The sequence below is a fragment of the Borostomias antarcticus genome, assembly GCF_949987555.1.
Source record: "Borostomias antarcticus genome assembly, chromosome: 6".
Lineage (NCBI taxonomy): Eukaryota > Metazoa > Chordata > Actinopteri > Stomiiformes > Stomiidae > Borostomias > Borostomias antarcticus.
Genome location: NC_140239.1, coordinates 25,023,083 through 25,037,842, shown reverse-complemented (window position 1 = coordinate 25,037,842; position 14,760 = coordinate 25,023,083). Strand labels below are relative to the sequence as shown.

The following is a 14,760-nucleotide window of genomic DNA, read 5'->3' as shown; positions in this document are numbered from 1 at the left end:
GACTAGGATTACTTACAGTAGAGACTAGGCCCCGACTAGGATTACTTACAGTAGAGAAGGTGTTCCTGGAAACCGAATGCTCCGATCATGCTACTGACTGGTGTTGGCCTGCAGGACCATAGGAATTAAGCGTTAGGTTAGGGTGCAGGAGATCATTTTTTTTATTGAACTTTTATTTAACCAGGTAAAATCCCATTGAGATTAAAAATCTCTTTTGCAAGGGAGAGGCCAAGACAGGCAGCAGCATAAAAACAGTTTCAGACGAAAAACAACATTACAAGGAATAAAAACAAACATAAAAAAACATTTAAACTCTACACTTTCAAGGAATAAACATAATTCGGATCAGGTAGGTCTACATCATAATTATGTTTATTCCTTGAAAGTGAAGAGTTGAAATGTGTTTTTATGTTTGATATAAATGCATGGGTGAAGATAAGGCACCCTAAGAGACTTGACAGGTACCTTGTAACTGCGCTGAACAGTCCACGTATGCGAGCTTTGTGGCGCGACACAAAGGCTGGGGTGAATATCACCCCCCTGTTATACTGGTCCATCTCGCCTTGAACCATCTTCCCTAGACGCTTGGACAGCTCCTAGGAAACACCGGGCCAGAACAGACATATAGTCAGACTATCAACAAACAGAGAGACATTGCAACATTCCAGGATACATATGGCGTATGCCTATTTTGTGCAATGGGCCTGATAACTTACATAAAACAAAGCATCCAAGCGGAATGCATAAAGACAGATGTGGCAACAAGTCCTGACTCACCTCAGTCAGGAAATCCCCAGGGAGGTCGTAGTTTTTACATAGTTCTGCAATCGTTATCAGCCCAGCCTGCTGCAGTTTATCATTCACCTCCTCTGCCAAGCGGTCCAGGTAGATCCTAGAGGCAAGCAGAGACCAAATCATCTTAGGAAGACAATAACACAGCGGGCCAATTTAGTGCCCTGTCGCCAGTTATGCATTGCTTTTGGAAAGCTGAGAGGAAATCACATTAAGAGACTTTTAACATTCCGTGGTACTTACTCATCAACGAGCTGCCCCAGCACGAGTTGAACACCTCTGTCTGATCGTGCTATGTCACTTGCTCTGCTCTCAACATGGACCCAATCAACATTAATGATCTGTAAACAATCACAAATAAAATATGCTATTACGTAGTGTAATACTTATGTAGGTTACTGATTTCAAATAAACCCCAAACCAAAACCATTTCAAATGACACATTTAGTATCAACCAGCACACCTTCTGTAGGTCCACAATGTTGACACGGCCTGATGTGGGAAGAAAAATATGTGAAAAGTCAGCCTGATGGTTCAAAGTGACAATTGTGCGAATCTGTGTGCCAAATGATTATAATAGGGAGTAGTATGTGTTACTGACCTCCATGGATATAGAGCTCATCACGAATCTCCCTACTGATCTGAGCTGGGGTGATGTACTCTTTTCCATCAAGTGTGTGCACCACATCCAACTGCTTTCCTTCAACCAGCTTTGCAATAATTTCAATGCAGTTCCTCTCTGACAACCTGCGGAAGACGACATCAAGAAAATACTCATTCTACACTGAAAGGTACACGAAAGGTATCAACTGGACTGGCCAGACCCAGCTACAGTAAAGTTAGCAGCTGTTTAGAGTAGTTAATCATTACGTAACGTTATTCTAGCCCTTGGCTAGTTAACGTAGATTGTCTCGATGCGTGCGTTAGCTAGCTCATATAACGGCCATTAACTACAATATTGACTCTGAATAGCAATCTAGTGTATAAGAAAACGGCTGTGTAATGGGGAGCTAGCTAACGTCACCAACCTCTGCACAGTATCTGCAAACTGGGCTCTCTGGAAATCTGCAGCCAGTCGTCTGATTTCTTCCCAAGCCTCTGCCATTGTTAGCTCACTAGCTAGCTACGTGTGTTTATAAAACAATACTTCGTCAAATGCCAAGGTAGCTTTAGATAACTTCAGTAGCGTTTGATGCTCAACCAAACAAACGATAGCTACAATAGTTAGCTACAAGTCTAGCGAGCTAGCACTAGCCACTCTGACTAGCCACACGTCAACACAAATGCAGCGTAGTACGGCAAGTGACAAGGTTCACTAGGAATCTTACTTTAGGTGTTGTTGACATGAACAGACACTAGAGAGCAGTAAAGGACAGGGATACAACAAACAGGCTCTCTCCAGTGCGGTCTGAAGATGGTAGTATGAGTGACGGCATCTGAATAAAGACACTGTATTTCAATCCTAGTGTATTCTGTGCTTAAATTAGAGATGAGCCTGACTTGTCAATTTAGAGGATTTCAAAGAAAAGGTAAAAAGGTAAGCCTTTAAGCTACAGACAATTAATTGAAAATTCTCTCTCTCTCTCTCTCTCTCTCTCTCTCTCTCCCTCCATCCCTTCCTCTCTCTCAGCTCAAGTAAAGTCACGTGTTATTGACATGAAGTTTGATAACAAAACATGTTGCGAAAGCAAAAATACATTAATCTAAATGTTGACTTCTCTCTCTCTCCTCTCTCTCTCTCTCTCTCTCTCTCTCTCTCTCTCTCTCTCTCTCTCTCTCTCTCTCTTCTCTCTCTCTCTCTCCCCCCCCCCCCCTCTCTCTCTCATGAACCATAGTGCCATGCTGTGCCCAGTACAGACTGCAACTCAGCTAGAAACATGTAATTCTCACTTGGACACTTTTCATATTCAACCTTTGAATGAACTCTACTGGTGCCCAGAAACAAGTAGAGAGTAATTTCCATAGGCAGCCATAGGCAGGTTCCATCTCTCTACTTGGAGGCCATTTCTCACAACCCAGACTATCTTAAGTTCAGGAAAAATGGTAACAAGCTTAGATCAATGTAGAAAAATTAACATATTTCAGCAGGGGCATTATATTCCATCTAGTGCAGACAGTATGATTGTTTCTCATTAAAGGTTAGTTATTACATTTTCTCTGCCTTAAAGGTCAAATTTAATGGAATTCCAAAAATAGTCACACATGTATTTGACCTACTATACACAGGCACCTAGTGGGCACCTAGTTAATGAAATTGACGATAGTTAGGTGAGAAGACAAAACTTATGATTACACCTTTGCCTAGTGTACTGTAGCAGTATATAACTCGTTTTGATGTACAGTAGGCTAACTATTTAAACATAAAGCAAGCAATGCATCTGCAGTTAATATCTGTGAACTGTAATGAGATGATGAATGTCAGACTACTTGTAGCATAAACCATCATATGATGAAAAGGACGGAAGGAAAGATGAAGCATTCTCCCAAGGTTTTGTGTTTTAAGTTAAAAGTTTGTCAAGATCTCAGAATTCAATTGCAGGGATCAGATACATTTGCACTTTTAAAACTGTGACATTGAATATTTAATAAACAAGACACAAGCTTGATAATCTGCATTCCCCTTGAAGGAGGGACAAGTTCACCAATCTAATTCTGAACATCAAAGCAATTTTCTCTTTCGTCGTGTATCTCAAGCTTCCCTTTTAAAAAAAAACAGGTCACATTTCCTCAGCAATTTAGAGATTATGAGACTCCCTCTTTAAAATGTAATCAAGTTGAGGTGCATGAGTAACACTTTCGTCTTGCGTCTCTGCAAACAGTCCATTTCTATTACGTCAAACATTGAGCTTGAAATATTGTCAGTAATAATAGTCCTCGATATATTGCTTTGGAGATTAAGTTGAACAAGCAGGTGATGCTTGTTAAGAGGAATGTATTTTGCCATCTCTAAAGCATTTCTATAATTCTCAAAGTATTTGTAACACTTTCAAAGTTGAACCCAACCTCAGAAGCTAATAGTTGTGTGTTCCAAGACTTATACTGAGATCCTAGCTAATTTTTCAGTTGGGGGAGAATATGGAACACTGATGTCCAGATTAATACACTTGTTTGTTCAAACAGGAACTGCAGAATTACCCACTACAGAGCTTTACAGTGGAGCCACTGGAGATCCGACTCTCACTACCCTATAGCATTTTATACACCATTGTGTTGAACCTCCTCTGCTTTTTTGAGGAGGAAGTGAGTGGCTGTTCTTATTCAACTGCACTGATTGCAGGTGGTGGAATGAAAGAGGTAGATAAGTTATTCAGGACAAACAACCATTTATTGTGGTAAAATCCTCCCACAGAGAAACAGCACTCATTATTGTGTGGAGGAATTGGGGTCACGAACATCGGCACTCGGTTAATGTAAAGTTGCAGTAAGATGTTTCCATTAGTCTGTTTTATTGTGTAAAACCTGAAGCATTATTACAGTGCGCATGTCTTTATTGCTCAACTCAGATCTGTTCTCAAACACATCTCATCAGCTTGTCGTGAATGTCTGTTGACTCTATTTTTGCATTCACTTTGCTGCCTGTGAAGAGTACCAGTTATACTGTACTACATCACTAACTGACAAATGAGCAGATTTGCACAATTTATAGATAAACATTGATGATTATAGAAAACTTGCCTTTGGATCACTGAGTGCAGAACAATTGTTTCTGCCAGAGCATGATCCTCATATAGAGTGCCTAAGCGGAAGCAGGAAGTGCTGTCTCATGGGACCTTATTTCTGAAAAAAATTCAGTATGGCCCAATGCCCAAACCAGCCCCTACACACTCCCACTCCACCACCGACTTTCCCTCCAAATTACCTTTCACTCGCAGCTGTGGAGGGCACTCTCAATTGAGGGGGAGGGTATGTAAATGGTCAGCCAAATGTGGGCCGGCTCCTCACTTCAACCGACCGCAATAGGGAAGCAGCCGTCACCATGGCATGTTTAGGTGATTTATGGAAAAAAATGTTTAGGATTTAGGATATAATAAAAATACAAGTCAATATAATTGAATACATAAATATATAATGAAAAATTATCAAAAAGCCAAATGGAGATGTGTTTTTGCAAATGAACTCTATACTATATTGTGCACTGTCCATATTGAGACAAATAGGCTAAATCAATAACTTGATTTAGTCAATAAATAACAATAACATGCCTCTTTGGCCGCATTCCTTTTTGTGGGTGGCTGTAAGCCAGCACACCTAGTATAGCGTTTGTCGGGTGATCACTCCCTCCCTCCCTGCCTCCCTCCGTTGAATGTTGACCTGCATTTTTCTGTTGGCACCACAAGAAGCAGTAGTTCCAGCACACCAAAATAAAGAAGGACACCAAAATCAGCCCACTGATCTCTACTGCACAAGTAGAGTAACGGTGAAAGCCCCAAACCTCCACATGTTCATCCTTTCACTCCAACCTTTACCCTTTGCCTTATAGGTCATATCTTGTCCCAACCCCAACCCTTATTCTAACCCCAACCCACACTAGGGACTGGGAGAAGGATACCAAAATCAGCCTGCTGATCTCCACTGCACAAGTAGAGTAGCGGTGTAAGCAATGAACTCTGATGCGGGACATCAGGATTCAAGGCCCTGGTGGGGATGATTTTATGGGACTATACCCCAAACTTCCACATATTCATCCTTTCACTCCGACCATTACCTCTTGCCTTATAGGTCAGATCCTGTTCCAACCCCAACCCTTATTCTAACCCCAACCCACACTAGGGGCTGGAAGAAAAACACCACAATCAACCCACTGATCTCCACTGCACAAGTAGCGGTGAAAGCATTGGACTCCCACCTGGGAGACAGGGGTTCAAAGCCCTGGTGGAATGACTTTATGGGACTATACCCCAAACCTCCACATGTTCATCCTTTCACTCCAACCTTTTTATCCCTTGCCTAAATTCCAGCAGTGTATTTGTTACACTGTAGCAATAAAGAGCAATAATTGAAGGGAACATTTATTTAAGTCGCTTATGAAAATGTAAGTACAATAATAGTGTTTAAATATATACAGAATAGCAAAATACAAAAAGAATACACAGAATCATGTATAATGTGAAGTGAAATGCTATGTAATTAAGTAGCCTATAATGTAAGAACTAAAACAGGTGTCTTCCTTCCATCTAAATGCAAACACAAAACAAGTACAAAAAATATAACCGGAATGGGATGAATATTTTACAGTGGATGACCACCCTAAAAAAATAAAAACAAACAAGCAGAAATTAGTTTAAGAAGGGGAATGAGATGAATATTTTACATTGGATGTGCATTCTAAGGGCCAATACTTAACTGTACTTTCATATGTTCATATCAATATAATATCAAGATCATAAATATATAGTAAAAGCAGGCCTATTAACACTTAACTATTTACTTCACCACCTAAAGAGAAGTGCAAAACAACAGGTGATGACTTTTGTCCAGAAACAGAAGTTGAATCAATTACAGCAAAATAGCTAAAGTTATAGGAATCATTAGTGTAACTGCTTTAGCCACTGACCGCTACTATTAATGTGATGGAAGCTGCTGCTAGTTGTTGTGAGCTCATGAGCTAACTGGCTATCCCGCTCTTATTGTGCTGGATTAGCATTGGAAGCATTGGAACTGATGTGTCCATAAGCCATAAGCCAGGTTTGACCTGGCCTGGTTTGTGAATAGGCTTGCATTTGTATGTCGCAGCCTACTCAGCTGCTTTGTCTGTTCCATTGTCCCTGTAAATAATGGAATATATGATGTACATTTGACGTAGACCTAGGCCTGTTTTGGTTTATTTTATGTCAGTTATGAACACAGGCTTTTATGAGTTTGCTACAAGTCAAACAAGGTATAAAGTCATGTTCTTAGGTTTTATCTTTTGGCACCCCATTCTCTGATTTTATTTGAGGCAGTGAAATCAGTGTGAAGAAAACAAAAGTTTGAATGCTATAGCCGATCTAAAATAATTGACCGTGTAGGAAGATGGAACTTTATTTATAGGCTACTTCCTGCTCCTGCTATTGGGAGTTTGCACTTTTCTGCGCTAATTGGTATGAGACGGCCCTTAACATGGCGATGCTTGGCATGTACGTGCAAACAGAGGGGGAGTGTGGGTAGGGCGAGGGGATAGTGGCTGGTTTTAGATTGGGCCTATGCTACTGTAGCTAGTCAATGACGAAAAACAAATAGTTTATTGATCCCGTTTGAATTATGCCATGATGACCACACACACATGATAGGCTATTTGTCCATTTAAAACTGAATTTTGCAAGTCAAGAAAGTCGCAGTTTGTCATAAAACTGTAAAGCAATTGGTTATTCCAGAACAAGCGGAAAAGTATTAAGGTGAAAATCACTACAAGACTGGCCATGTTGAGTGTGGGACCGTCTCTACAAGGTTTTGGTGCGTAAAAGTAGGCTAACGTCAGCTAGCTAATAGCTAACTTGCAAATTAACAGAGATAAAAGATTATGTGTTAAATAGTCTACTTTTTCTTTTTTCGATATAAGGTTCCATGTGCATTTCCTGCTTCCACTTAGGCACTCTATAGTCATTAGCTAATTATACTCTAACAAGTATAACGAAAAGGACTGAAAAGTAGGCTATTGTAAGTAAATGGTAAATGGACTGCACTTATATATAGCGCTTTTCCACCTTAGCGGCACTCAAAGCGTTTTACAATTGTAAGCAGCAATTCTGCCTGTCTAAATTACCATGTTATCATGTTCTTTTTGTTGTCTTTGAATATTCAGTTCCCATGGTTCACATAATTGGTCATAGTGTTCACCTATTCAACGATGTATGCCACAAAGAATACAAAATTCTACTTTTGTTGGAATCTTATATCAAAGTATATAATTTCTTACTTCCTGGAAAATTGTTCTTTCTCTTCAGACTTTCTCAAAAGTGCTAGTTTTCTCAACTTTTTGATCTGAACCATTGCATATGATCATAAGTAACCTTAAAACGGGGCTAAACATGATTTCCCCTTTACTACTCCTTTAAGCCATAGCACTACAGTCAACTATACTGTAGCAGACTCTTTTATTTATTATTATTTATTTAAGCAATGTCAACATGTCCAGTTGGGCTAGACATATATCAGTTATTTATTCATCAATCTATCAAGTTCTTTCCCTGGGTGAGCTACCTATCTGCCAGGCCGTAGAAGTGCTCTGTGACTTCACACAGGGATTGTATTACCCACTGCAGAGACCTTGAGCTGCTGCTTATCTTTCCACTGGCTGACAGGAAGAGAAGCCCCATGGACCCAGGTATCACCCCTGACAAAGCCCTCAAACCCTCAGGGGACTGCCGGTGTTCAGAGAGCTCTGGAGCCCAGTCTGACAGGATGCATAGTGACGCTCACCTGTGATCTGCACAGATCCAATCGCACAGCAGGAAATGTGTCGGTGGAAAGAGTGACCTTCCCATACCTCGCCTGTATTATGGTGGTCATAATAACCCGAAGAGCATGAAGGTCCTCTTCTTTTCATGTCCATATATAAAGCAGCTATTTTCAATTATACAGCATCCATCCAGTGGTGAATAACTTGGGCCTTGGTGTTATAATGTACAAGGGTCCATTGAGCAGAGGACATTGAAGGAGGTGCTCCATAGTCTGGGGTTTTGTGCCATAGTCACATGTTGTTGAACCATGTAAATAGCCCCATCTGCATAGTGATTCCCTGTAACGGCCCACACCGGTGCGGAATCGATTCAGTCATTTACATTTTGCCCAGCTGTTATCTTCTGGTGGGAGGCTTTCGGTAGCGGGGATGTGCATTGTGGAGCTGTGTAGATGGTCAGTAAGACCCCCCCCCACACACACACACACATTGTAAGACAGACTTCAGATGGTGTTGTGTCCAGCGGCGTTGTGCTGGTCATGAGTTAAAACAAAACATGGAGAAGCAGCGTTCAGTTTTTATGCCCCACATATCTGGAACAAACTTCCAGAAAACTGCAGGTCTGCTGCAATTCTTGGTTCTTTTAAAACAAGCCTGAAGACTTGTCATTTGGCCACTGCTTTCTAAGAGGAGTTATGTTTATCTGTATACTGCACTGTAACTTTTACTCCTCTCATGTAAAGCACCTTGAATTGCCCTGTGGCTGAAATGTGCTATACAAATAAACTTGCCTTGCCTTGCCTTGCCATGAAGCTTTTCCAGAACATGGAGGTCACCTGTCTCCACCATGTAGTCCTGAAGCCTGACTGCCCTAAGCCCTGGATACCCCAACAGGACTGCAACCAACGCGCTCTGAAGGCCGCCTGCCACCAATCTGCCAAAAGACTTCTCTTTTGGACGTGAGGACGGGAGTAGACACATAGTATGGAAAGGTCTCGCTCTTGTCAGTCAAGAGAATTCAGGTCAAGAGGATTCAGGCTCAAAATGAAAGTTTATTTAGGCTACATTATAAAAACCACTGGTTTCAATTAAGGTACTGTAACACATTATTTATTTGACAATATCCTTATTTTCTTGTTGCTATATACCTTGTTTTTTGAAGATTGAACATGGTGAGTCTGAAGCCCAATTCACATACAAGATTCGCAACGCGACAAAACCATTTTAGAATGTTGCAGAGGAAAATTGCAGCGGTGTGAATTACCCCGTCGCAGGTCGGCTGAAGCCAGCTGATTGAGTCTCAGGAGATTCGACTTGTCCAATTGCAAGCAACATGTTTTAGAACGTACCATAGTGTCAGGGCCATTGTTACGATTTTCTAACCAATCAGCGACTGAACAATTTGTGCCCATGTGCTGGCGCGAGCGTGAAAAAAGGAGGGACGCGCTCAACTCACTATTAGTATGTAAGTCTAGCATGCAATGGGTGCTCCTATAATGGAAAATACTCAGAAACAGGAAAATAAATAGGCAGCACTCCAAATTGCGTATAATGTATATTTATTGCCACACAAGGGACGTTTCTGGCGCGAGCGTGTACACAACAATGTGTCAGGCTCTCTGGGTTCACGCAAGGGCTAGTAGGCTACCGGTTAGTTATGGCGCGTTCCAGGCAACCCGTAACCCGTGTTTTTCCAACCTTCTACACGAGAAAATGCACTGGAATTGCAGTCAAACCCATAACTTCCCACCCGTGAACTCGTACCAGATCGATGTACTCCCAGTTGTGCTCTCTGACGTCACACAGCCCTCTAAACAAGATGGCAGCCCACATGGGTACGGCGACAAAGATAACTTTAGGGCAACGTAAAGTAAATTTGTACGTTGTAATCAAAATAATACAAACGATTATGCACTACAATCTGCTATGTGTATGTAATGATGCCCAAATATGTTGACAAGCGATAGCTAGTGCTAGCTAGCGCTAGCTAGCTAACTTTAAGGTAAACCTGAACTTGACCATGCAAACGGCGAAAAGTCGATCATGTCAATAAATAAAATTATGTAACGTACGATTTCTTAGCATAGCAAAATTAGGCATACAATGTTTAGCTTGCCAGCTCTGACAGTGTGCCAAATCTCAAGCTTTTGCTATATTGGCTTGTTTACATTTATCCAGAATTCCACACACTCGGACAGTTTGACTGGAACGCTATGAAATTGTGAGTCGTGAGTTAAAGTCGTAACTTACGGGCTCAAAATCCTATCTAGAACGCGCCATTAGTAACCAGTAACGGCTAGTTCACGTTAACGAGAGACTACTGTACATTGATTTTAGAACAGAAAAGGCAGACGATCGCGGAATAGATTAAACAAATGTGGACAAAATATAATAATAACGGGTTGCTGGATAAGGAAATAGGTTGAGTGACAAGAGCCGTTGGTATGGAAATGGTAAACGGTCTCTGCTTTGGTGTGTATAGTTGCAAAGCACAGTTTTGGGTTACTGTTGCAGGTCTTTGCAAATTGCAACCAGTATCGTTGCGAATCTTGTATGTGAACTGGGCTTTAAATGCTAGAGTAGTCGTATAGGCTACATAGTCTTTTGACAGTCGTCAAAAGTTGGCTATGGCACACCAAACAATCTATTGTTCCCCTGCTGTTTATGGCAAGCTGTCAGATTGGTGGGTTTTCTTCCATTGGTTGTGCAGTTCAGAGTAAGCCGCAGCACAACTTTTATTTCACGCCTGTCCAAACATTGTCTTTTAATACATAAAACCTTAGACACAGTCCGATGTCTAAAGGCAATTTATTGGGAACAGGACCTCTCAGAAGTTTCAGCAAAATCCTGGACATGTAGTGTTGGTGCCTCGGGCTGTCTCTCAGACTGTCATTGTCATTCCTGTGGATATCCACAGAGAGATTCTCTTGACTGGCCGTCTACAGTACCTGGGAAAATGTTCTGTCCAGTTCCACTAGTTTGATAGATATCCTTATTTAACCTCTGCAAAAGTTAATGCACATGCCCCTGGCTTTACTCAGATTGTCTTGCTGTAACATACACTCCTGACAAAAAGAAATATTCAGTGGCAAAGTGATGCTTGTATATGCACAGAAACAGAGAGAGATAGCAGGAGAGAGAAAAGAGAGAGAGAGAGATAGAGACATTGCTGGACATGGCACTGCACATGGACATTGTTTGCATTCTGGTGCTAAGCATACTGCATGGAAAATGAACTCAGACACAGAACCAACAGACAGTGGGTCACACTGTCTGCCTCAAATGGAACTGTTTTAATGAATGTAGTTACCACCCCTTTATTGCCACACTGTCTGACTCTAAAGGGAACTGCTTTAATGCGGCCCACAAACTGCCCATCAGATAGTCTTCCCTCTCGCCTTCTCAAATAAGTTTTTGATTCAGTCGGCCCAACTATTTTATTGCTGACTACACCTGCCTCAGCTCTGGATATGTCCCGGCTACCTTCAAACACGCTGTGTTGCAGCCATTGATTGAAAGACTCTTTTATTCTCTCCAACTTCAGGCCCATCTCTCAATTACCATTCCTGTCCAAAGTCCTGGAGCAAGTAGTATATGTCCAGTTACAATCCTTCCTAGCTATCAATAACATCCATGAGAAATTCCAGTCTGGTTTTAAAACATCCCACAGCACTAAAACGGCACTCCTAAGAGTCCAAAACGACTTTCTCTTGGCCGCTGACTTAGGTAGTCCTGTGATCTTGGTGCTCCTAGACCTCACAGCCATCTTCGATACGGTGGATCACAGGATCCTATTGTCACGGCCCGAGCAGTATGTGGGAATCTCAGGTGTACCCTTAAGCTGGTTCCTACCTAGCCGACCGGAGTTTCTCTTTGCAGCTAGGAGACTTCCTCTCTTCCGTGGTCCCCCTTACCTGCAGGGTTCCTCAAGGGTCAATATTAGGTCCCATCCTCTTCCTTCTGTACATGCTACCCTTAGGTGAAATCCTGGCCAAGCACAACATATCCTTTCACTGTGTCGCCGACGACATTCAGATCTACCTACCTCTAAAGGCCAAAGGACAGGTCACACTACAGCCACTGCTAGATTGCCTAGCCGACATTAAATCATGGATGAGTGCTTCCTCAACCTAGAGCAAGACCGATATTATCATATTTGACAATACCTCTCCGGTCCCTTTTGTCGATGCCCTAGGTCCTCTGGTCTCTAACAACCGGTCCTCTGTTAAAAATCTCGGAGTGATCTTTAATTGTGCCTTTAAATTCGATAAACAGGTCAGCTCAGTGGTTAGAAACAGATTTTTCCATTGTAGTAGTTTATGGGGTTTTGGGACAGAATGTCACCAGTTTCAGTAATCTCATTGCTGTCCATATAAAGTTGATTCTTGCTTAGGTGTCTCTAATACAGTGTATATTTAGATCACTGCCAAAGGTGTTAGCAGTTGATGAAAGGTCAGAGGGGTCTCGATTGACTTGGTCAGCAAAGAGCCGTCACCAACAGCTGTAAGATTGCTTAATCGGACATTAGATATAGGTCAGTCCCCTAGTCTAATCTGGAAATGGGATCATGTTTATGCGGCATTATTCGTGGCCAGGCCACTGCGGCAGGACACTGCGGCAATATGATTTATGGCACAAGACTGTCTCTCAAGATAGGGGCAACCTAGAATGACCAATCACAAGTTGGAACTGATTACTGTCCAATGGGACATGCAGGCATGCTGGCCAAACCTACTGTAAACGATATATAAAGTGGAGACAACTGATGTGAAGGGCAGCTTTATTAACTTTGTTAGCGTTTGTAAGCTTTATTAGCTTTGGTAGCTTTGTAGCTTTAAGCTGTTAGCTTTAGCTTAGCTTAGCAAGCTAGCATGTTAGCATGCTAGCTCACACCTGTTGTCCACGCTACGCTACTCTAACTTCAACGTCATGCTACTCTGCTGTCACGGTATTGTAAATTGTCTATTCCTGTTACGTAACTGTTTTGTAATAAGCTACGTGTCAAAACTATATTGGACCATGCCTAAAGCTTGGTTACTGTATTGTGTTTTGATATGCTTATTCTTTGTTAAATAAACTACAGAAAGATTTCTCTTCTCAATATTCATTGATCAGTAAGGTTTTAATTAAGGTTCCCCACATCACCATCTTAGAACCCTCGCAAAGACCAAGGCCTATCTCTCCCAGAGCGACCTAGAGAGAGTGATTCACACCTTTTATTACAACATGGCTGGACTACTGCAACGCGTTATATGCTGGCATTGATCAGTCGTTGCTCCGCCGCCTGCGGCTCGTCCAAAATGCGGCTGCTCGACTCCTCGCCAGCACAAAGAAGTGTGATCTCCCCAGTCCTGGCCTCACTCTACTGGCTCCCTGTCCGGTATCATATTGATTTTTAACTACTGCTAACTGTTTTTAAATCACTGGGTGTACAATGGCCTGGCTCCATTGTACCTAACGAGCTCCTGCATCACCATACCCCATCCAGAGCCCTAAGGTCAGCCGACCAACTGCTGCTGGAGGTACCCAGGTCTAGGCTCAAGACCAGAGGGGACAGAGCCTTTGCCATAGCAGCCCTAACACTCTGGAATTGCCTCCCCCTTCATATTACTGTAGGTCAACCCAGAGCCTGGTGGCATTTAAAGGAGAATGTTCGTTTTTGACAACCTGGACCTTATTTATGGCATATTATAAGACGTTTGAATCACCGAGATAACTTCGGTGTAATTCGGAGGCCTGTAGAAGAAATGTAAAATCCAGCGCGAGCCTATATCCATGTAATGGCGGCGGATGGGGCACTGAGAATGCAGCTTCTAAAAAATCTATTTTCTGCTGCGAAACGGTTGTTTTCATCAATCTGTTTTTAGGAATCGCTAGTTGTGCTTACATAGAGCGAGGGCTTGTTGTGGTTTTCACATGCCTCTGTAATATGATCTTTAGAAACGTCTTTAGAAATGAAATATAGCTTCCCCACTTGCTCCAGCACATATGCGCACAGCGCGCAGACTGGCTATTCTCCGTCTGTAGGCTACACTCACGGCTCAGATTCTCTATGCTACAGTCGGCTTCCATCATATTCTAAGTCATCTTCTATATCCTCAAAATCTGATAAATATTCAGCCATATTGCACACAATATTCCAGGCACCAATAAGCCAATCGTAGCGTAGAGAAGCATAGAAAAATAATTTATTTTGTAATTTGCAGCACTATTATTTAGCATCTGAGCCCTTGTACTTATCTGTATTTGCACTTTTGTACTACTTTTTATGTTCTGTATATGCATTTTTTGCTCTATGTTTTTTTACCAGTGAAGCTCTTTGGTTCGTCGCAGCTGTTGTAAATGTGCTATAAAAAATATAGGTGACTTGACTTGACTTTAATAGATGTACTGTAGTTAAAATGATTAAAAGTGGTGAAAATCAGTATAACGCTGGCCATGTTGCGAGCTGCAGGAATGTGAACGGAGAGTTACTCAGTTCTGTAAGAGCTGGCATGCGGGACCGGCTTTACAAGGTTTTGGTGAGTTTTAAACACGTGTAATGTCAGCTAGCTAATATTAGCTAACTTGCGAGTTAACAGAGATGAGTA

The 14,760-nt window shown here is 41.9% G+C and overlaps 1 protein-coding gene across 2 annotated transcripts in view; it reads right to left on the bottom strand.

Annotated features, from left to right (window-relative positions):
* The window catches only part of ufl1 (UFM1-specific ligase 1), a 7,666-nt gene extending 5,621 nt beyond the window's left edge, over nucleotides 1-2,045 (bottom strand). For both annotated transcript variants that reach the window (XM_084439313.1, XM_084439314.1), the window contains exons 1-7: nucleotides 1,821-2,045; nucleotides 1,394-1,539; nucleotides 1,256-1,284; nucleotides 1,036-1,133; nucleotides 778-892; nucleotides 466-596; nucleotides 50-108 (exon numbers count right to left, since the gene is read on the bottom strand). In XM_084439313.1, the coding sequence (XP_084295439.1) occupies nucleotides 50-108; nucleotides 466-596; nucleotides 778-892; nucleotides 1,036-1,133; nucleotides 1,256-1,284; nucleotides 1,394-1,539; nucleotides 1,821-1,897 (655 nt within the window). In that variant the 5' untranslated portion in view covers nucleotides 1,898-2,045. The remainder of the gene's footprint in view (nucleotides 1-49; nucleotides 109-465; nucleotides 597-777; nucleotides 893-1,035; nucleotides 1,134-1,255; nucleotides 1,285-1,393; nucleotides 1,540-1,820) is intronic.
* Between the last annotated feature and the right edge of the window lie 12,715 nt (nucleotides 2,046-14,760).